We start from the raw sequence: 20,603 nt of genomic DNA, 5'->3' as shown, positions 1-20,603 counted from the left end.
GTCATGCGTGCGCGCCCCAAATCCCAGATCCTCAGGTCGTATTTCGGTCCTTGACACGGCGACACCCAGTGTTGCTCTCAGCGACTCGTTTTGCTCCGTATCGAATTGCTGAGTGCATCCGCGATCTCAACCGAACCGGCCGCGCTCCGGGTTCGATCTGCCAGCCAATTCCGCAAGCCATCGAGTCCAGCGAAATTACAAGCGCGCGACGAGCACAACAGGAGAGATTGAAAGCCGGCTTGCGAGGAATTCGGTAAGGGTAGGAAAGTGGTTCTTACGCTTGCCAACACGACCGTGACCAGCGGACACTGCGCAATATGTCAGTCAACCGTTCCCCCACGAAACAATCGGTATTATAGTTACCATGGCCCCTGTGCTTCCTTGTCTTCGTCAAACGGGTAGGCATGGCGACTCAAGTGTGTGTTTGCGGAGAGGTGGTGTTCGTAGTCCCTCGAAGCCTGTTCGTGCGGTTGAGGTTGCGAGTCGGAATTTCGCTACGTGGGCTGCTGATTAAGCGAAACTCTTGGCGTGTGCCGAGACTTCGCCGAGATGTCTTCTCGACAGCACAACCTTATGACTGAGTCGTGGATCAACTGACAGACCAACAAAAGTTGCCATAGGAACTGCTTAATACCGCTTGACTTTGTGAAGAGCGAAGTACTTTTCAAACCACTGTGACATCCGTGTACTATACGCTGCGACTTGATATAACACAACTCGGCACGCAACGTTCACACTTCAACCACAACGCCCAACCATTCGCTATGCTTAACCCCAATAAGGCGTCCTCAGACCCGCAAAAGTAGATGATACCGCACTCAACGCGTCTCCCGAATCCTCCTTCTTCCTCTGCCCCGCAAGCTGCAAACACCGCACGTTAGCCATGACCGCAAGAGAGGGGAAGCGTACTGATCTTACCTCTAATTGGATATGCCGATGGATGTGCACCAACCAATCGACATAACTCTGCGCCTCATTATTGCGGTCCTCATACAGTAACCGTGCGAACTCAAACTCCGCCCCATCCATGCCCTGCCGCGCGATCTGCATCGTCAAGGCCTTGGACCCGCGTGTGCCTTCGAGGTATTGTAGGATGTTCCTTACTTGGGCGTTGAGGTGTGTCTCCAGCACCGGCAGCGTCGACTGGAACGCGTCAAGTTCCTTCAAGCTGCTATGCCCCTCACCAAACAGATCTTCCAGCAAGTTCGGCGAGACGTTGGCCTCTAGCCACAGCAGGCAAATCTGGCCATTGTCTACTAGATATGCGCCGCCTGCTTCGACGTACGAGAAAGAAGCGCGTATGGAGTTAGGCATGCGCAGGTGGCCGTTCTCATTGGCAAAGCCATCAAGCGGGTCAAGGTTGTGTATCGAGTAGATCCGCGGATAGAGGTAGAGCGAGAGCTCCGTGGCGCCCATCGCCTTGATCATCCTCATGTCATGCACTCTGCGGTCTGTCGGTTCCCGGCCACCTTTAAATGCTCGCGACTTGATCAGGCCCAGCATGTACAGACTGAATTCTTTCAGGTGTTCTGGCAGTACTAGCTGCCCGGGTGGATTTGACCCAGAGGCGATCTTCCGGTAGCCAGCTAGTATATCGACAGTCTTCTCCGTCAAAGCCGAGCGCACGTCCTTTAGTGACTTCTCTGTCATCCGAGCGGCGGCTTCCTTTGCGATCATGTTTACAACAGCATCTTGGTCCACCAACTTCATCGCCTCTAGCGGGCTCTCGCTGACGCTCGCAACCACGTTACTGCATCGGACACGCCTCTCACCGCTGGATGTGGTGTAGAGCAGTGCGCTCTGAAAATGCGCATCGAGCTTGGGATCTAGCTTGCCGTCGTAGCTGAACATCACTCCGATAGCTTTGTCGGCATCGATCACTCCGAACTCGAGATCGGCGCCGAAGGTATGATGATAGAAGTTGCCGTGATATGCCGAGACCTGCAGACCGTTTGAGCAACGGACCTTCATCAAGGCCTGGTAGCCCGTATCTCGAGTTACAGTATGCTTGATCTCTTTTGATAACTTGAGCGTATCCCGCGGGCTGTGGAAGTTTGGAAAGTAGAAGACTTCACCGCCTGTCGTCGCCGCAACGTGGCCTTGGAGTCTATTAGCCATATGTGAAAATGAAAGAAAAGAGATGCACGCATACCTATTGTGGCGATGTCAAGGTAACCACCACTGGGAGCAGCCATGAAGAAATCTACGCCAACTCCGCTCTGCACCATCTTGGTCGCCGTTTGCTTCCAACTCTGGTGCTCTGTGGTAAAGAGCTTCCTCTCCCCCTCAGTGTTGTGCACCTCGCCCTTGTCGCGGAGAACCAAACGGCCAGGACCCCAGGTTGGCAGCGCTGACAAGGAACATATTATCTTGCCGCCAGTATCCGAGAGCGCGGAAAGTGCGGAGTTCAGTGTGGAGAGTAGAGCAGGTTCCGGATTCTTGATGTCCGCAAACATGTTAGGTAGCTGCGTTAGAAGAGAAGTTATGACAGCCTTCGACTCCTCAGGATCAACAAAAAGGCCCTCGTTGAGAGGAACGAAGGGATCCTCGATCTCCGGCATTACCATCATTTGCGCTTGGTCGAGCCGATGGCTGAGGTTATAGTAATGTATCTCCTTGTCGTATGTTACGATGCCGACTTTGGAACCTGGTGGTAACCTCTTCTGGGGTAGGCCATTCTGCTCGTCGCCTTCGTCCACTGCATCAGCGGCATATAACGCGGACATTATGCCCTCGCAGAAGCCATCCAGGAACCCTTTGTTGACAGCCTCTGCGCTAACATCGATCAGAAACAGCCACCGCAGACCAACAGGCGGCTTTGCCCAGTACTCTTTGGGGACCAGGAACTCGACAGTGCCTTGGGTTAGTTCCGGCCGCTGCTGCCGGTCCACACGAACGCCAGACGGATCTGTAGGGGCAAAGTATTCCTGAGGAACGTCGTTGGGGAACGTGCACATGTTACAGACGAATTTATTGCCGCCAGAAGAGAAGGTCATAAAGGGGTTAATGTAAGCTCGACATCTTCGACACCGGGGCGGGCCGATCTCGCCGAAGTCGAGAACAGGTATCGCTTGCTCGCCTTCTTGTAGCGGAGCTAGCGGTTGTAGAACCAGGCCCAGAGGCAACGCAGTCACTGCGAGAGCTTCGGAGGACACAGGTATATTGTTGAGAGTTAGGCGTGCAAATTTCGGGGATGAGTTGCCCTGGTCAAAGGCCACAAAAGGGATCGCGGCGGGAGGCGGAAGATGATGTTCCATTGTGGGGTATACATGCTCTAGATAGTATTGCGCAGGTCTGTCTCGAGAGCTCGGTATGCTTGGAATGTGCTCAGGATCTACACGCCCCTGCGCGGAGCCAACTGCCGTGCCCTGTGATGGGCCTGTACGAGCAGCATGTTGCATGGGTGAAGCCGGATTCGTGGGACTGAACATCGGACTGGCCGCTGGAAACTGCGACATAGCGGGTGTGATTTGTGGGCTGCCGTAAGACCCTGCATGAGCGCCGTTTTGGTTCAAGAACTGGGTAGGTGTGCCCACTCCACCCTGCGGTATTCCATTGAATGCCTGGGAACTGCCGCCAGGAGTTTCGAGATTATGATACGCGTGACGATCCCTCTTCTTGTGCCCTCTAGCGTGACCTGCGCTCTCCGGACCCAGCCCCATGCCCCCCATTTGTGCAGCCAGCCCAGCCATGTCGCCCCGTCCCTGAGCCTGAGGCTGCGTGGATTGTTGGGGAGGGAAGTAGCTCTGCTCTTGCGCCGGTACACTGCGGCCATACTGCGGCGTTATCCCAAAGCCTTGGGGCGCAGCTGTGCCATGTGAGGAACCGGTCTGTTGATATCCTCGTGGGCTGGGCGCAACTGGAGGCCGGAACTGAGGGGCTGCAGGCTGAATTGGCCTCTCGTCTTCGGTCGCAGACGGTGCCCCAAGGGCGTGATACATCGCATAGTCTGACATCTTGCAGGAGTTTCTGACCCGTTAAATTGCCAGTATAGCGCGAGCGGCGTGCGGTGGGCGAGTTAGAGATTAGAGTGACTTCGCAGGAGGAGATGCTGAGACCGAGTCTGGAAGATACATGACCTGGACGAAGTGGAGTGTGAGAGCTGTGTGAGGGGTTGAATGTTGAATGGTGTCAATGTTTGGTATAACTGCCAGATGTTCCAAAACTTGACACTTCATGGTTCGCCGAACGTCAGACCTAGGCGAATTGGGCTAGCGCACCACGGTTGGGAGCAACCGCTTCTACAAAGGACAGGGTTTGTACCAACGAAGCGGACTATTGGTCACCCTTCTTGTTAGCAGCAATAAACCACTAAGTGAGTGATCTAATGGAGATTCAAAGCTACTATTGACCATAGAGGCCTCTAGATGCTCGATTCTCTTCCAACAAGCGCCAAAACACTGTGTTTCAAACCCCCGTGACCGCACGCCGCGAAGCGTCCGCTTTTTCAGTACAAAGCCCGTCCTTCGTACCCCTTAAGTTCTCAAATCCTCATGTAACTTTCGGCAAGTCACCGGGTGGGAACTTCCAAAATAGGTGACCAAATGCTGAGACACCAGAAACAAGACGGTAGGCATGACCGGCACTGGGATCCTTTAGTATCTGACGAACTAGCCTTGCAGACATACATGTTAAGGAAGTTGCTGGAGGCCTTCGGATTAGCACCAGTAGTTTTCCTTCACGCCGTATTTTCTTTTCATAAGCTCCTCAATACTCGCTATGCTGCACCTTGAGTAGTGATGGGTTGACCCTCCGCCTTAGTACTTTCATGATTTACTAATAGCGGAGTCCAAGGTACAAGGGTTGTTCCATAATAGCTGGTCCAAGTTCTACACGTGACTTTCCACCAGCCTTTCAGTCATCCAACCCCTGCCTCACTCAGCCTGATACCGCCAGAGACAAAGCAACCGATCATAGAAGCTTGTCGAAACATAACCCCTCCTCTCTACCATCAGCCCCGGCTGCACATCACTAGCATAGTTCATACTCTTATGCTCCTCGCACACCGCCAACACCTCGATCCTCCACGAATCATCCATCGCCTGCGTCACCTCCAGCAACCTCACGCCAGCAAACATGCAGCTCGCCAACACCACCAGCCTATGGATCCTGTCCATATCCGACGGCAGCGCGCCCACGAACCTCAGCCGCCAGACCCCGCCCCCGAGATTCCGCTCCGCGAGCACCCGTTTCGCCCCAACCTCCGGCACGTGCACCATGCGCACGTGGTCGTCATAGCTGCCCGTCAGCGCGAACGCGCCGTCCAGCAAAGGCAGCACGGCCGTGACGCCCGCGCCGTGGATCTTGCGGTCCGCCCAGGCCGGGAGGTCGGCAGCGGCGTCGAGCCAGGCGGCGAGCGGGACTTCGGGGGCGGCGGGAACCCGCTGGAAGGGCAGGCCTTGGTATTTGAGGACGGCGTCGTCGCCGCCGGATAGAACGCCTTCGCCGGAGGGCGTGAAGGCCATGGTCCAGGCTTGCTGGGAGTGCTGCTGTAGCGTGGCTATGTTGTTGGGGTTGGCGGCGTCGGTGTTGAGGAGGGGTGGGTTGCTGAGGGCGTCGAGGCGGCAGATGATGACGGAGCCGGAGGCGAGGGTTAGACCGACTAGGAAGGGGTTTGCGGGATGCCATGTGAATGAGAGGACGAGTTCGTCATGAGGGAAGAACTGGAGGGTCGTGGCGTGGATGATTTGCGGTGGGCCGTCCGCTTCATGGGCGATGCCATAGAGGGCTAAGGAGCCTGTGGAAGTCGCGATGCCGAATAGGCAGGACGCATTGGCGATGAATCGACTGTGTGGTTCTGTGCTCGGGTAAAAATGGAGATCTAACACTCCAAACGGGACTTCGAGCGTTTGCTCCTGAATTCTGGATCGCTCACGAGTCAGCTTTGCTGGAACTTTAATATTGCCTGAGCTCAGCGTGCTGCAGTCTTGTGCTGCGTTGGATATTTGAACTTGTTCCAATAGCTCGCAGTCAGATTAAAACAGGCATCGCAAAGATCATACACCAGCCAGAACCTGCTGGCGATAGCTATCCAGAAACTACGCACGGTCTAGGGAAAGATCTGTGGAGATATCATAGCGGAACAGAGTAAAAATTTGACGATATACATTACGCGCCTACATAAAGCACTTTATACTGGTTGTAGAAGACAACGCACACTTACATCTCGTCCTCACCCAAGCGAAACAGAATCAGGCTCCCCGTCCTGTGTTGTGCCTTTTGCCGGTTCCCATTTTGCTCTCTCGTCTCCTGCGTCACACTTCCTTCCGCCGAGTCGGCCTCATATTCATTTTCCAAGAAGTACGTCCCAACAACAAAGTAGTTGGGATGGGCGGGCCAGAATTCAACACAGCTGGGCGGAAGGTCCAAAGTCAGCGAACGGAGAGATGAGATGGTTGACATAGCGGCGCAAAAAGCGCGTGGATGGATGACACGGCAGATGGGAAACGGGCGGGATCTCGCGATCTCGATACTAGCGTATACTTAAATTTCTTTAGCGCCCCGCTGCTGCAGTGTGACGTTTGAGGCTTGAAGAGGCTTGAAGCTTTTATACGATGGAATTCATCAAGCACTTCGTTCTTGCTCTATCACGTCTGGGTTGAGTGGCGCCCTTTCGGCCTCTCACGCAATGAGGGCAGCATTACGGGAAGGAAGGGGAACTGGTACGCGCGCGGTCTCCCTTTCTGGATCGCGCATCTCTGACTATCTACCATGCTAACAAGTGTCCACAGAAGCCTTGCCGCCAGAGAAATTGTTGAAGTTCTCCAGACGCCTTGCGCTTCATAAAGAATGAAAAACCCTCCCCTCGGTGTGCCCTCCCCGCACACCTTTCTATGTTGAATAAAGTCTTGCCGCCCTCGCGTATGCAAAACTTTTTTAGTGGTATATCCTCCCGACGCCTTAATGACTTGTTGAAAAAACATATCGCCCCAATGCTGCGATTACAGTTGTTGACCCACCCTGAGCCAGGCGAAGTCAACGATCTAGTTAGGATGAAGTTGAATCATCCAGCATGCCTCATACGAAAAACTTAAAACTCTAGCTTCTTCGGCTTCTCCCACGGGAAGTTCTGGTCCGTGAAGTGGCCGTTCTTCGCCGTCGCGAGGTAGCGTGGCTTAGCGAGATCGAGCTCCTTGACAATGACACCAGGCCGCATGTCAAAGTTCTTGCGGATGATGTCCACCAGCTCATCAGAATCCATTTCGCTGGTACCGTAGGTCTCGACAAAGATGGATAGGGGCTCGGCGACACCGATGGCGTAGGAGAGCTGGACGAGGCAGCGGCGCGCCAGCTTGGCTGTGACGAGAGACTTGGCGATCCAGCGGGCGAGGTAGGCGGCGGAGCGGTCGACCTTGGAGTAGTCCTTGCCGGAGAAAGCACCACCACCGTGAGCGCCCCAGCCGCCGTAGGTGTCGACGATGATCTTGCGGCCGGTGAGTCCGGCGTCGCCCTGGGGGCCGCCGATTACGAAGAGGCCTGACGGTTGGATCTAGTAAGGTTAGCACATTTCGGTGGGCATGATAAGGATTGCCAACATACGTGGTACACCGTCCGGTCATCTAGGTACTTAGCGGGAATGACCTTCTGGATAATCTCGCTCTTGATCTGCTTCCGTAGCTCCTCGGTGGTGATATCCTCACTGTGCTGAGCGCTGACAACGACAGTGTCGACCCGCTTCGGCACAACGGCTCCTCCATCATGCTCGTACTCCACAGTGACCTGAGTCTTGGTGTCCGGTCGCAGCCAGGGCAGGCTTCCGTTGTTCCGGGCTTCTTTCATCGCGAAGTTGAGCTTGTGCGCCAACTGAATGGTGAGCGGTAGCAGCTCTGGAGTCTCGTCTGTGGCGTAACCGAACATTATGCCCTGGTCACCGGCACCAAGCTTCTCCAGCTCCTCCTCATAATGAAGGCCCTGGGCGATATCGGGCGACTGCTGCTCGATCGCGACGAGGACGTTGCAGGTCTTGTAGTCGAAGCCCTTGGCGCTGTCGTCGTACCCGATATCCTTGATCGCGGACCGGATGATCTTCTGGTAGTCGAGGCTCGATTTGGTGGTGATCTCGCCTATAGAGGTCAGTATCGAACAGTGCTTTAGGCGTCTTTTCTACCAACCGAAGACCATGACCATTCCCGTCTTCAAGGCGCTCTCGCACGCCACTTTCGAGAACGGATCGTCTTTCAGGCAAGCGTCGAGGACAGCGTCAGAGACCTGATCGGCCATCTTATCCGGATGGCCTTCACCAACCGATTCGGAGGTGAAGAGGAAGGTGCCTTTGCCTCTGGAGGCGGTGCCATTGGGAGCGGAAACCATGACTGCGAGGACTTAAAGGAATGTCGAAACAAGCAGAGGGGGAAGTTTTGCGAGAGAATGGAAAGTGAGGAATATTGCAAGTGGAGGACAATGTAGTGTAGAGAAGGTGGGGGAGAAATTGAGTTGAGAAGCGCCGAAGAGACAGCGGGTCTTTTTTTCGACCGCAAATCCAGCACATCATCGCAAGCCACGGAAAAGCCCGGTTCCGCAACGTGCCCCGCGGAGCGATAACCGAACGGCTCACCTAAGCTTGTAAACATCACATCCAAGCCGTACATTTTCCCCTTCGAGTTCCAGCTTGTCCGGATCAGACCGGATTTTCTCAAAGTGAACGAAAGCTCACTTGGTAAGCTTCTCACCGCCCAGGAGCTTCGAGCCCCGCCGTCTGCAACGGCCGCTTGGCAGTTTTTTTATTTTGCAGCAGTGATACAACGCCTGTTCCTGCATAAGCCAAACACTATCCTCATGTAACCGTCCGCCTTCCCATCCAATCTCACCCTTCTCAAACCCCCACGATGTCCAAATTCGGCACCCTCGTCATGGGCCCCGCCGGGGCGGGCAAAACGACCTTCTGCTCCGCCCTGATCCAGCACCTCCAGCATAACCGGCGGTCCTGCTACTACGTAAACCTCGACCCCGCCGCCGAAGACTTCGCCTACGAGCCCGACATCGACATCAAAGACCTGATCAGCCTCGAAGACGTGATGGAAGAAATGGGGCTGGGCCCCAACGGCGGGCTGATCTACTGCTTCGAGTTCCTGCTCGAGAACCTTGATTTCCTGACCGAGCCGCTGGAGCCCGTGACGGAGGAGTACCTGATTATCATCGACATGCCGGGCCAGATTGAGCTGTATACGCATGTGCCGATCCTGCCGACGCTGGTGAAGACGCTGATGAGGGGGAGTCTGAATATCAATATGTGCGCGGCATATTTGCTAGAAAGCACGTTTGTGGTGGATAGGCCGAAGTTTTTTGCGGGCACGCTGAGCGCGATGAGCGCGATGCTTATGCTGGAGATGCCGCATATTAATATCCTGTCGAAGATGGATCTGGTTAAGGGGACGGTGCCGAGGAGGGAGCTGAAGCGGTTTATTGATCCGGACGCCGGCTTGCTGGACGACGACCCTGCGCGGGACATAACTGGCGAGAGAGGCGAAGAGAACGGCGAGGATGACGATCCAACGGCAACGAAGAATGTCATGGGCGGGAGCAGCTTCAACAAGCTGAACAAGGCTGTCGCAAGGCTCATCGATGAGTTCAGCATGGTGTCTTTCCTCCAACTGAACGCACAGGATGAGGACAGCGTCGGTGCTATACTGAGCTACATCGACGATGCGATACAGTACCACGAGGCGCAGGAGCCGAAAGAGCCGATGGATGAGGTTGAGAACGATATCGGCTATGGGGAATGAGCTCCACAGCCACCGAAGGACGTCGTCTCCTGATGAGAGATACAGCCTGCCTCGTTTGGCCTTGCATCTAGCGACCGTCAATGCCAAGCGCAAACGGAACAAGACGTGGCACAAGACCTATTGGGCTTCGCATATCGGCGCTCTCGTGCCTTACCCGATCAGTCAATGTTCACACGATGCGGACTGTCCTAGTGGCGGCAAGGGTTTCGATGGCTAACCGTGGAAGCGCTATGGACAGCGTATTGCGATGTGGCAATCTTCGTCTGTGTTCATGTATGCCACCGGAAAGCTGGTATCGACTGGAAGTGGGGAGTGGTTGGGTATGGCGGGCGGAACACACTCCCTTGGAAAAATGGGGCTTTGGGTTCCAAGTTTGAAAGTAGAAAGGCTAGAGCGGGTTGCTGAGGATTCATGCGATCATTGGGTTTGCTCTCGTTGCTCTAAAAGCCCTGAATTCAAAGATCAGGGCCTCAGAAAAGAAGGCCCACGAGAACTTCATGGGTGTTATCTCTCAAGTGAGCTACACGATTACCATGTAGAGAACGATGCTTCAACTCAATCACCCCTTCATTACACAGACTCCACGCACTACATCAAACCCAGGAGCGCGTGACCGAAAGCACACATGCGAGGGTATCAGCCAATTCGCCCGCCCTGCTAATACGCCACGAACACCCCTTTCCAGATAACCCATGCCTACTCCCTTCGAACCTCGAAAGGACATCATGCATAACCAATGCCATCCTCAATCTCTCACCTACCCCTATTTCTCAGCCCAAACTCATACCCCGCCAGCTCCCTCGCCAATCTAAAACTCGCATCCTCCTCCGTCTCCCCCTGCGGCTGCGCCTGCGAGTGGGACTGCGAGGGCGCTCTCGACTTAGGCTCCCCTTTGCTATCCTGCCGTGGATGCTGTGAGTCCTTTGCCAATGACTGTCTGCGCTTCGACGGCGTTGGCCGCTCCTGCGGCGAGTTACTCTTGGCACCCAGCGTGGGTGCAGGCGTGCGGCTTGTCGTGCTGCGCCGACGCGGGGGATCGCTAGCGGAGGCAGAGAAGCGCTCGATCGGTTTGGTCTGTCGGGACGAGTGGCGCGCGAGCTTGGGGGTCTCGAAGGTGGGGATGACTTCGGCGCGAGCAAGGTCGGGCGACATTGACAGCCGGCTTAGATCTGTCAAGGGCGAGGTTGGTGCGGGGAGTTCGTCGTAAGGGACGGTTGACTGCGGCTGGGGAACGGGCGAGGGTGAAGCTGGTGCTGGATTATCTGCTGGAACAGCATTGTCCAGTGGAAGAGCCTGGTCTGCCGGAGGAGCGTGGTCTGCTCGAGGAGCACTGTCCGATAGACGGATATCGTCTGCTGGAGGAGTATCGTTCGTTACAGGAATTTCATCCACTGTACGAACGTCGTCTGCCGGAAGGATTTCGGCTGAGTGCTGGTCGTCCTCGCCTTTGATGATTTCCTGCACGAGTACTGGATCGACCATCTCCGGCTCTTGCGACGGCTGCGCAGCTTGAATGCTGTCAAGCGCATCCGCCATTGGAACGTCTTCTGCAATTTCTGTCTCTAAAGTAAGTGCCGGGTCAAGAGGTATCGCCTGGTCAGCGACCGAGTCAGGATGCATCTGGGTGTCGCCATCCGGGATTGGCGCATGTAACGCATATGGTAGATCAACCGGATAGGGCATAGCCACCATGACCTCTTCTATCATTTGGTCATTACTCATGTCAGGCACCGGACCATGGGCCTGGGGATGAGGCTCGGCTGTCGGCGCATACGACGGCATGATCATGTTTGGCTGGAATGAGGGTCCCATCGCCGGCCCGCCGTTCAGTCGGAGGTAGTCATTCAATGAGGGGGCGGTGAAACCGTTGACAATGCTGTCCTCGTTTGTTAACGCCTTCTTCACCTTCTTGACCACCTGCTCGCCGTCTGCATCCCCAGTAATGCGGCGCTTTTTGCCAGAGACCGGTCCTCTCGGGACAGGCGGTTCGGATGCTTTGACAGGGTCAATGTTCCCGTATTCGTCGTGTATGCAGCGGCGCTGTTCTAACGTGAGCGTCGTTTGAGATGCTTCCGGGGAAATTTCTGTTACCTTGCTTTTCCGACAGTCTAAACATGCCTTGTGCCTTCCTCGTTTTCCATCAGGTGTGTCAGGAAGATCCGAGCTGAACATCGCTGAAATGGGGTGTTGGCGATCTGCAGCCGGAAGCTGTTGAGCTGAAGGGGCGTCAATGCTGTCCTGAGTATTGGACATGCTGGAGCCAGAGCTCAGTAACGAAGGCTTCTTCTGTATCACTACAGCCACCAGAGAATTGCGCCTCTCCGGTGGTTGTCCGTTAGCGCCATCTGGTGAGCTCGTAACATCATCCTTGTGCTTGCACCTAATCCGCCTCCTTCTACAAGCATCGCAAGCAATTCTCTTAGGGCCAAGAACTGACGTCTTCGGAGTACTGAGGTACGTAGAATCACCATTGACAACATAGTTTGGAGGAGGTGACCCATCAGCTGAGTTCGAGCCATTCATACCGGGTGCTTCCGACGCCTTTGAGCGTTGACGAGCGGACTGGCGATCAGGTGCAATCCGAACCGCATCCATGAAGGCCTTCTTCTCAAGCTTCTTCAGCGCAGCAGCGCTCAGCTTCTTCTCGCCGGCTGCTTCGCTGGTGGTAGGCAGAACTGCATTAGGATGCGCCCATTCCGGTATTCCTTCGTTACCGCGTTTCCACGCTACCCACATAGCAAATGTCTTAGCAATGTCAAGGGGATCGCCTTTGCCTTTCGGTATCGACCGAGTGACGGCATTTTTGGTTTCTACCGTAATGCCTTCAACCTTTCCAAGCGAGATCAGAACGGTCCTGAAGACGTAGCCGAGCAGATCAGGAAGCCCATCAAGTTCGGCTTTGGAGTAGTAGCGGGCGTGGTAATTCTCACGACCAGGGTCCGAGTTGTGGCCGAACTTATCGAACTGGTGATAAGTCTGCACTGGGCGCGGAAAGTCATTTCCTAGGTAGAAATTCTGGACGACAGTAGGCGGTAGTGGATCGCGCTCGAGATACTGCAGTACCGTGTACCAGAAAATCTTCTGCAGGAAAGGATATCTGAACTTCCTAGCGACTTTGGTGTTCTTCTCAATCTCCATGATGCTGATTTGCATCGAGTAGTGCATTCGAGTGACGAAGTTACCACCAATCACCAAGCTGTTTTCCGGAGTCCAGACGGCATGGATCCAGCCAGAGGGTATCAGCATGGTATCACCCTCGGACAGGTCCACCCTGAAACATTCCTTCGTCCAAAGAGGAAGCCATGTGTGATTCTGATCTGCGGACAGGCACCACTCTTCGTACCTCTTCAGATGGTGCTTCTTTGGTGGAATGAAGAAGAATGTCTTCTTCCCTTTGATGATGTGGTAGTAAACTGAGGATCCACCGAAGTCGATGTGGAAATCAGTGTAGCAGTCGGCCACAGACATCAAACAATAGAACTGAACTTTTGGAGCCTCGTTACCTTTGGCGACCTCCGTTTCCGGCCACACTGCATCCTGGAGGTCGAGGTCGCGGACAACCTTTGGTCGCTTAATTAGTTTGCCGAGCTTGCTGCGCGAAACCTCTAAGCTGATGACGTTGCGCACTGGCTTCTCGCCCTCTTGCTCGTAGTAATCAGCCCACTTCCTCATATTCCACCGCTTGTCCGAGCTGCCCTGGGACTTGACATCGATGACTTCGACCCTCTCGTCAGGACCATACAATTCAGCTACACGACGGACCGTTAGACCGTGAGGTATGACCATGTCGAGCTTATCTTGGCCATCATCCGGGACATAGTCGTACTCGAAGTTGTCGTCGACATAGTCGAAAGACTCCTCAGCCTCGTGTACATTTTCATCTTCTGCGGCAGGCGCCCTAGGCCGAGGGTTCCAGCATGCGGGTATGACGACAGGCTCGAGGAATCCACCGGACCGCTCGAAGTTTTCCACGTTTGCAAGTTCCGGGCGCGTTCTAGGAAACGTCTCAGGAAGAAGGTATTCCAACGTATTCTCTTTGATGCGCTGAATGTAATGATGCTCAGGGATATCATCGGATGTTCTCAAGACACCCTCATTGAGACCGCCATAGTCCACAGCGACATGCGCCCGTGAGGACTGTCGCACGACTGGTTTTACGGTCAGTTCTATGAGAGATTGTAGGCCTGAAATGGACTCACAAGTTGTGGGACCGTGCTTGGGTTTGCAGTCGGCACAAAAAAACTTAGCAATGCTCCTGACTTCACGTTCAGTTGTAAACCCAGCACATGCGCAGTGGAACCAAGCTTTGCAGCCGTTACAACTTATCCATTGTTGGTCATCGGCCGTGGAAGTGCCAGGCACAGAATTACACCCCGCGCAAATTGTGACTTGCGCAGCATGTCTTTGGGGCTTTGTTCGAACCAGTGAAGGTGGGTCTGTGGCAGCCAGATGTGGCTTTGAGGCCATCGCTATCATCTCTGGCGGGACGGACATTGGCCTAGGAATATCGCCTGCAAGGACAATGGTCCCGGATGGAACGATTTGCGTGGATGAATTGCGCCGCTTCCTGGACAGCAACTCCCGCTTCGCATCACGCAAGTAGGTGTCTGCGCTTTCCCGCCCGAACAGCGATTGCTGCTCGACAAGTGGGCCCGCGGCATCCGCGGGTAGACTTTGCGGTGACTGCAGCTGATCGGTTCCATCGTTCGAAATTGAGGTGCTCACAGACCCGGCGGCCTTGCTGCCGCTTTTGCTTGCACGCTTCGCATGCTGCGCTCTCGCTCGGGGTCCTCTTGGCCTCCCCTTCGGCCATCCTTGATGCGCCTTGCCTCTCTTCGGTTCCAGTTGCTCCTCTGTGTCCATTTGGACACCATCTGCTGTTTCTCCATACCTTGTCTCCTCGGGCGGTGTGTGGGTCTGAAGGGCTGGTATTGCAGATTGCTTGTGGCTGCTATGCGCTGGAGTGCTCTCTTCTGCGGTGGAGTGGTGCTCGGTAAGCCGTTGCATATCAGGTTCTGCTGGAGGTTGAGCAATGTACTCTGGGGGCATGTCGGTTCCTGGTATCGGATGTTCAGCAGCTCCCTCCTGTTGCAAAGAACCGCTTAGTGTTACAGAATTGGTAGGATTGCTGGCTATACACTCTCCCGTAGGTGCTGTGGCTGGCTGGGGCTTGGCGGCCGGACGCACTGGCTGTTGTTTCAAGAGCAGGAGCACTTCTGCCGCGTCCGTATCAGCTTGCGATATCCTTCTCTCTTGTGCAGCGTGTTGATGCTGATACGATGCAGCGCGACGATGGCTTTGATGCATCCTCGACCCGTTGTCCGCCATTTGTTCAACATTGTATGACCACCCCATTGTTGGCACATGGCTTGTCGCAGGCCTGGTGTGACCGGAGGACTGCTGTGGCGATGGGAGAAACTCTGAGCGGGCGCGCTTCGAAGGCCGCTCATCGACGCCGTGACCATTGGGCTGGGACGCTGCATGGTGATAAATTTGTCCGTGGGCCGGCCAGGGCGACGTACGAGGAGTGCGGTCATGCAATGCGTGTCGCGGAGGCGGCGCATAGCTAGGACTGGACGCAAGAGATGCTGCACCAGCGAGAAGTGCATCAACCGGCGAACCTTGTACCTGACTCTGGGTTGCGCTCCAGTCCGCATTTTGGCTGTTGTGGTGGGGAAATCCACTGTTCTCTCCGGTACTCTTCAGCGCCTTTTCTGCTACTAGTATTCCATCCCTGACCAGCGTTTGGTGTGTCGATTGCTCGGTCGGAAACTGGTATTGTGACGGTGGGGTGCCTACGGATTTCGGGAAGTAGGACGCTGAGCTGGAGGTCGCGGTTGGAGGAGGTGTTAGAGGCTCCGCGTAAGGACTGGGTGGCTCGAGCTGGAATTGGGAAGGGATCGGGCGCGCTTGCAGCCAGACTGTGCGCTTCGAGGCCATCGTGGACATCTGCGGTGTAGCTAGCCTGTGGAGTGGGTGCTCGGGGGTCCGCGGCGTCAAGGAGCCCGCCTAGCGCGCGGTCGGCGATGGGTCGAGGGGTCCAATATTTCGACAGATCATATCCTAAGCATACAAACAGCTTGAGAGGCCGGCAGTGGTAGTGGAAAGAGTAGTGGGCGAGTGGTTGAGGTACCAATGGAGGTGGTGGGTGGGTAGGGTGCAGTGCGGTAGTCGGCCGTTGTGAGCGAACTGAGCCTCAGGCGGCGAAACTTCCCCGCTACCTCAGATCCGTGAATGAACACGCAACTCTCAATGAATAGGCGCGCTCGCCCAATCACGGCAGTGCAAGCTAGATCAGAAGCTCTGTTGAGCGGCAAGAATGGAATCTATCAGGATGGGTGAAGCATGAGGACCCAGAGTCACGGATGCAGGCATTGGTGGCTCCTATTTGCTTGTATCTCTGTAGCTGATGGGAAGCATCCTTGATGATGTATCCCCTAGCAACATAACCAAATTTGAGGTGAATCGGCTGCGCTGACTTCTACGCTCATATCAATCCTATGTACTCGAGGGTTGGTGAGCAGTGTAGAAGCGCGGTGTTGTCCTCATAGAACTCCGACAACGAAGGCACCAGATGCGGCGATCACGTGACCTTCCTTCGGGCACCTCCGCAAGAACGCCGCACTCCACTCCACTCTTGGCTTCCTACCCACGTACCACCCAGACCCTTCACGACTCGACACCACCACCACCAACCCTACAACGACTCCGTACGACTCCATACAACAGATCCTAAGACCAGCGCCCACTCAGCCAAGCTATGAGTAGAGGAGGGAAACTCGCCCCAGAAGTCAACCGGTCAGTCTCGCAGCGCTGCTTCAACCGTCCACGCGACACCCGCTAACGCTTCGCTACAGAGCTCTATTCGTCAAGAATCTGAGCTACAACGTAACGCCCGAAGAGCTGTTCGACCTCTTCGGCAAGTTTGGTCCTGTGCGGTGAGTTGCAAGCCTCTCTTCAATCGCGCACGAAGTCTGCAGACCGCTGACAAATCCACCAGCCAAATCCGCCAGGGCATCGCCAACAACACCAAAGGCACCGCCTTCGTCGTTTACGAGGACGTCATGGACGCGAAGCAAGCCTGCGACAAGCTCAACGGCTTCAACTTCCAGAACCGCTACCTCGTCGGTACGGCCCCCATCAAAGCCCCGCTTCAAAGGATTACAAAGAGATGGCATGGCTGACTAGGACTCCAGTATTATACCACCAGCCCGAAAAGATGGCCCGCTCGAAAGAGGACCTCGCAGAGCGCCAACAGAATCTAGAAAACCTCAAGCGCCAGCACGGTATCGAATAACGCGAGGCGAGACCCATGGCGCACACGGCCACGGCAACTACGGCGCACAAGGCTGTGGGTCTCACCACGACGACTAGAGAAGTAGGTTCCGGAAAGGCAAGGACGGCTGTGACGACCACATCGAAGCAGCAGACGACAGGGCGCCGGAAAACGGCCAAAGGGAGTTTAGGGTGGCTGCCTGCTCAAAGGCTTTTTGCGAGGTTTACTGGGACGGCGTTGAAGGGGTCGGCTTGATCTTGTATGGCTTTGGGGAATATGAGATTGGTGGTAGCGCTTGATTAAGGGATTATTAAGCTTGGATGGCTGATGTTATCAAGGCTACAATATGCTGTACGGTGAGTATACGGAGGCGATATGGATGACTGAGCTTTCAACATCATTCTTTGAATCTCTGACAGAAATATTCGAAATGGAGCGCAACAGTGTTGCGTATGCGTACAGCAGGCGACGTGGCAGAAAGATTGAAATACCCGCCAAATGCCCGCATCCATCAAAGTGCTGCCCAACCTCACAACAGCGCTTAAATTCTGGATTGAAGCCAGCTTTGAAGCCGTATAGCTTTCTTCTCTCGTCTTAATTGGAAGAAAAAACATAATCCACAAAAAGGCGTATAAATCTCAAACCCTTCAGCTAGCCGTACTTCTGGATATTCCACGACTTTTACTACATGCCTGACAGGCAGTCGCAGGATCAACCCACCCATGCGCAACCTTGAGAAATCCTAGGAGTTTTGTCCTGCAGGGTCTGAACATAAACAGAACATCAATAACACTAAGAGACAACCACCGTAGTGCCTGCTACATAGAAGTATAACATAGAACGTCGATGTTGGGTGTGTTATAAGTGTTTGTCTTCGCTCGCTATGATCTTAGCTAGCATGATTGTGCGGTTCTGTGAAGACGGAAGTTCGAGGCTGTAAGCCGGGCTAGCGGTCCGACTGGCTAAGTGCTCTACGAATTCTGGGAAAGCTCTTTGTGAAGGTCGCGCATCGGTAGGCCGATCCTGCGACTGCCTGTATGTCAATGGGTAGGTTCAGGTCTTTGACCGATGGAAACGTCTCGTTGCCGATCATCGAGGAATTCTAGGACGACTTTTAAGAAACTTGTTGAAGGACCGACTACCTAAAGGAGTAAAGGGGTACATGAAGTTCGTGAAGCAATTGTGTTGAAATGTCATGTTCCGTCGCAGATGCAACCTTTCTACCCGCGCCCGTTCTATCCAGAAGCCTGCCAATCATCTATCATGAATCAGATCGTTACAATTGCGAAAGTCCAGCCGTAGAATCTTATCCCCATGTTTTAATCTTGTGACGGACCCTTCGATGCCAGCATACAATGTCGTACCCTCCAATGGCGTCTCGACGGTAGTGCTGTTAGGCGTGCGGAGCGCTCAGTGCGGGAGGAAACTTGTCGTCTCGTCGAGTTGCCTAGGGCAGGATCGAAGCGTCTAGTTCTGGTACTTGTGGTACTTCGGCTTGGACCACCCAGTAGCCGTGGGCCAGGGGTAACCAGTCGCAGTCCCAGTGCCAGCCATGCCAGTTGGGTAGACGCCCCACGTCGGCTTGGGTCCGTAGTAGCCGCGTTCCACATTGCCCCTGCGAGCGAACCAGCCCTTGAAGTCGGTGCCGGTCGGGTAGGGTGCGCCGGTGCCTGTGCCGGTTGGGCCTGCTGTTGGAGTGGCATAGGTTGGGAAGGCGTAGGTGTAGTCTGGCTTGAGGGTCGGGTATGACGGAGTATCATCGTCGTGGCTGCCCCAGGAGTAGCCGAAGAATGGCATGGCGGAGGCGAAGGGGAGGATGAGAACCGCGAGGAGCGAAAGGAGGCTGAGACGTGCGAGCATGGTGAAGGTTGTTTTTGCTGATGCTTGCTTAAGTTGGAAAGGGAGAGAGGGTATTATGGATTGTGATAAATGAGTGTTCTTTATACTCAATCGTACAACCACGCTCGAGAAGGCTGGCTTGATGCTGAGGAAGGCTGGGAAGAGCCGTGGCGGATGTTCTCTATATACCTAGGGGCGCTGTAAACGCGATTCCGGACGCCGCAACTGCGTGTCCAACAGCCACTCTGGGCCCAGTAACGCTGGCCATACCTGGCCTCGAGAAGCACGATAAGGGAATATGTCGTCAAACGGATCCAACCTGTCCTGGCCTGTAGCGCAGCGCTACGTGCCCATAGGGACGCTTGGGAACGGCTCCCGGCGAGTGGTCACTGTCAGCCTCAGTGGGCCTCGCAGTGGCAGTATCATGAAGTGGTTGGATCCCGTCATGATACTGTGGGTCCTGGCGACAGTCGTTCTTTCTGCTGGTAGCCTAAAGTCGGCGAAGAGCCGCCTGGGATGGAGATAACGATCTGCAGAGAGGAAAGCAGAGCATGAGATAGAGCCCATACGTTCACCAGAACGCATCATTGGGCTATGGCGCGACCTGGCTGCAGGCTGCGTGATTGGCGCTGTCACACATGTTTTGGAATCATTCCCGCGCCAACGGTAGTAGAAAAGAAATATTTTTCTTGCAATTGTGACTAGGGTGCTAAGTGAAAGATCTGGACGACAGGAAGCACGGCCTAAGGGGTTCTTCCTCTGGAAGAGTTCACCTAGCGCACCAACATTGCACATGGCGCGAGGTGCTACTGCGCTTGCCACACGTCTCAGGTACATACCGAACACTCGGCACATGAAGATCAGGTCCGGCCTCCTGCAGGCGGATTAGAAGATTACGGAAGCGCTGGCATACAACGGCGATGCCCGCCTGCGAAATCGGTCGGACATTTGGGGCCGCAGTTCACGGGCTGAGAGAAAGCCCCCGGCAGAACGCGCAATGCTGCTGTCGAAGATACGGATACGGCTACGCGGTACAGGCTACTGCACAGGTTGCAGAGACTTTACGGTCCAACAGGAACCTTCTGCGAGTTAGCCGGGATGTCGTGGTCGTGGTTGTGGGACTGGTGTGGAATAGTCGGCGATCTTTCAGCCTTCTGAACTGCTTGTTTCAACGTTCAGTGCCGTCACCTCTCCCAAACCGTTCAAGGTGATGGGGTAGACAGCCTTCTAACCTCGACGCCCACTTCCTCGGAGAAACAGCTCGAGACTCATCCGTTTGACGGTGGACCTACATGGCGGATAGACGTCAGAAGCTTTCTTGAACGTTTGTACCACTCATCGCTGCGGCTGACGGCCATGCCGCACGCACGCGCCGCAGCTTTTTTCGTGGCCTTCAGTTGCACAACATACTCGCTCCAGAATTAGGGTCAGACCCATTGATAGATGCGAGCGCAGCATTTCCCTGCGCCTGCAAGGGCAGCTGAGAATCTCGGGACTCTCAAATTCCACATGATACAGCCAGAACTTTCGGAACTACCGGAAGAGTTCGCGGTGCTCAGCTTCGAGAAAGGCGAGCCGTTGCACTGCTCAATACGCCGTGCAACCCATGGGGCAGCTCGTTACGAGATTGCAAGAAGGAACGCCTAAGCTGACACTCGAGTATCAAGATGTGGCACCGAGCAGGGCGCTAGCAAAATAGCACTGGCCTAGTCAGGTGCATGACATCGTGGAGGGAAATCTTCATCGCTACGGCAGATCGTCGAACT

General features: G+C 54.9%; 7 protein-coding genes across 7 annotated transcripts; 2 read left to right on the top strand and 5 right to left on the bottom strand.

The window, feature by feature from the left end:
- Positions 1-768: 768 nt before the first annotated feature.
- Positions 769-3,956, bottom strand: W97_03102 (uncharacterized protein; the record flags this gene model as incomplete). Its single annotated transcript, XM_007781001.1, has 3 exons — positions 769-861; positions 919-2,099; positions 2,153-3,956. 3 exons carry the CDS (start codon positions 3,954-3,956, stop codon positions 769-771), a joined length of 3,078 nt encoding a protein of 1,025 aa, XP_007779191.1.
- A 918-nt stretch (positions 3,957-4,874) lies between these two features.
- W97_03101 (uncharacterized protein) lies at positions 4,875-6,402 on the bottom strand (the record flags this gene model as incomplete). Its single annotated transcript, XM_007781000.1, has 2 exons — positions 4,875-5,862; positions 6,164-6,402. The coding sequence occupies 2 exons, from the start codon at positions 6,400-6,402 to the stop codon at positions 4,875-4,877; spliced, it is 1,227 nt and encodes a 408-aa protein (XP_007779190.1).
- A 628-nt stretch (positions 6,403-7,030) lies between these two features.
- W97_03100 (S-adenosylmethionine synthase) lies at positions 7,031-8,310 on the bottom strand (the record flags this gene model as incomplete). The annotated part of the gene is made up of 3 exons (XM_007780999.1): positions 7,031-7,489; positions 7,540-8,063; positions 8,112-8,310. The coding sequence occupies 3 exons, from the start codon at positions 8,308-8,310 to the stop codon at positions 7,031-7,033; spliced, it is 1,182 nt and encodes a 393-aa protein (XP_007779189.1).
- A 515-nt stretch (positions 8,311-8,825) lies between these two features.
- On the top strand, positions 8,826-9,722 carry W97_03099 (GPN-loop GTPase 3 like protein; the record flags this gene model as incomplete). Its single annotated transcript, XM_007780998.1, has 1 exon — positions 8,826-9,722. One exon carries the CDS (start codon positions 8,826-8,828, stop codon positions 9,720-9,722), a length of 897 nt encoding a protein of 298 aa, XP_007779188.1.
- A 753-nt stretch (positions 9,723-10,475) lies between these two features.
- W97_03098 (uncharacterized protein) lies at positions 10,476-15,662 on the bottom strand (the record flags this gene model as incomplete). Its single annotated transcript, XM_007780997.1, has 3 exons — positions 10,476-11,762; positions 11,814-13,870; positions 13,922-15,662. 3 exons carry the CDS (start codon positions 15,660-15,662, stop codon positions 10,476-10,478), a joined length of 5,085 nt encoding a protein of 1,694 aa, XP_007779187.1.
- An 820-nt stretch (positions 15,663-16,482) lies between these two features.
- Positions 16,483-17,019, top strand: W97_03097 (uncharacterized protein; the record flags this gene model as incomplete). The annotated part of the gene is made up of 4 exons (XM_007780996.1): positions 16,483-16,520; positions 16,580-16,660; positions 16,723-16,850; positions 16,919-17,019. 4 exons carry the CDS (start codon positions 16,483-16,485, stop codon positions 17,017-17,019), a joined length of 348 nt encoding a protein of 115 aa, XP_007779186.1.
- A 1,446-nt stretch (positions 17,020-18,465) lies between these two features.
- On the bottom strand, positions 18,466-18,858 carry W97_03096 (uncharacterized protein; the record flags this gene model as incomplete). Its single annotated transcript, XM_007780995.1, has 1 exon — positions 18,466-18,858. One exon carries the CDS (start codon positions 18,856-18,858, stop codon positions 18,466-18,468), a length of 393 nt encoding a protein of 130 aa, XP_007779185.1.
- Between the last annotated feature and the right edge of the window lie 1,745 nt (positions 18,859-20,603).

This window comes from Coniosporium apollinis (assembly GCF_000281105.1).
Source record: "Coniosporium apollinis CBS 100218 chromosome Unknown supercont1.12, whole genome shotgun sequence".
Lineage (NCBI taxonomy): Eukaryota > Fungi > Ascomycota > Dothideomycetes > Coniosporium > Coniosporium apollinis.
This window is presented reverse-complemented; position numbering and strand designations above follow the sequence as displayed.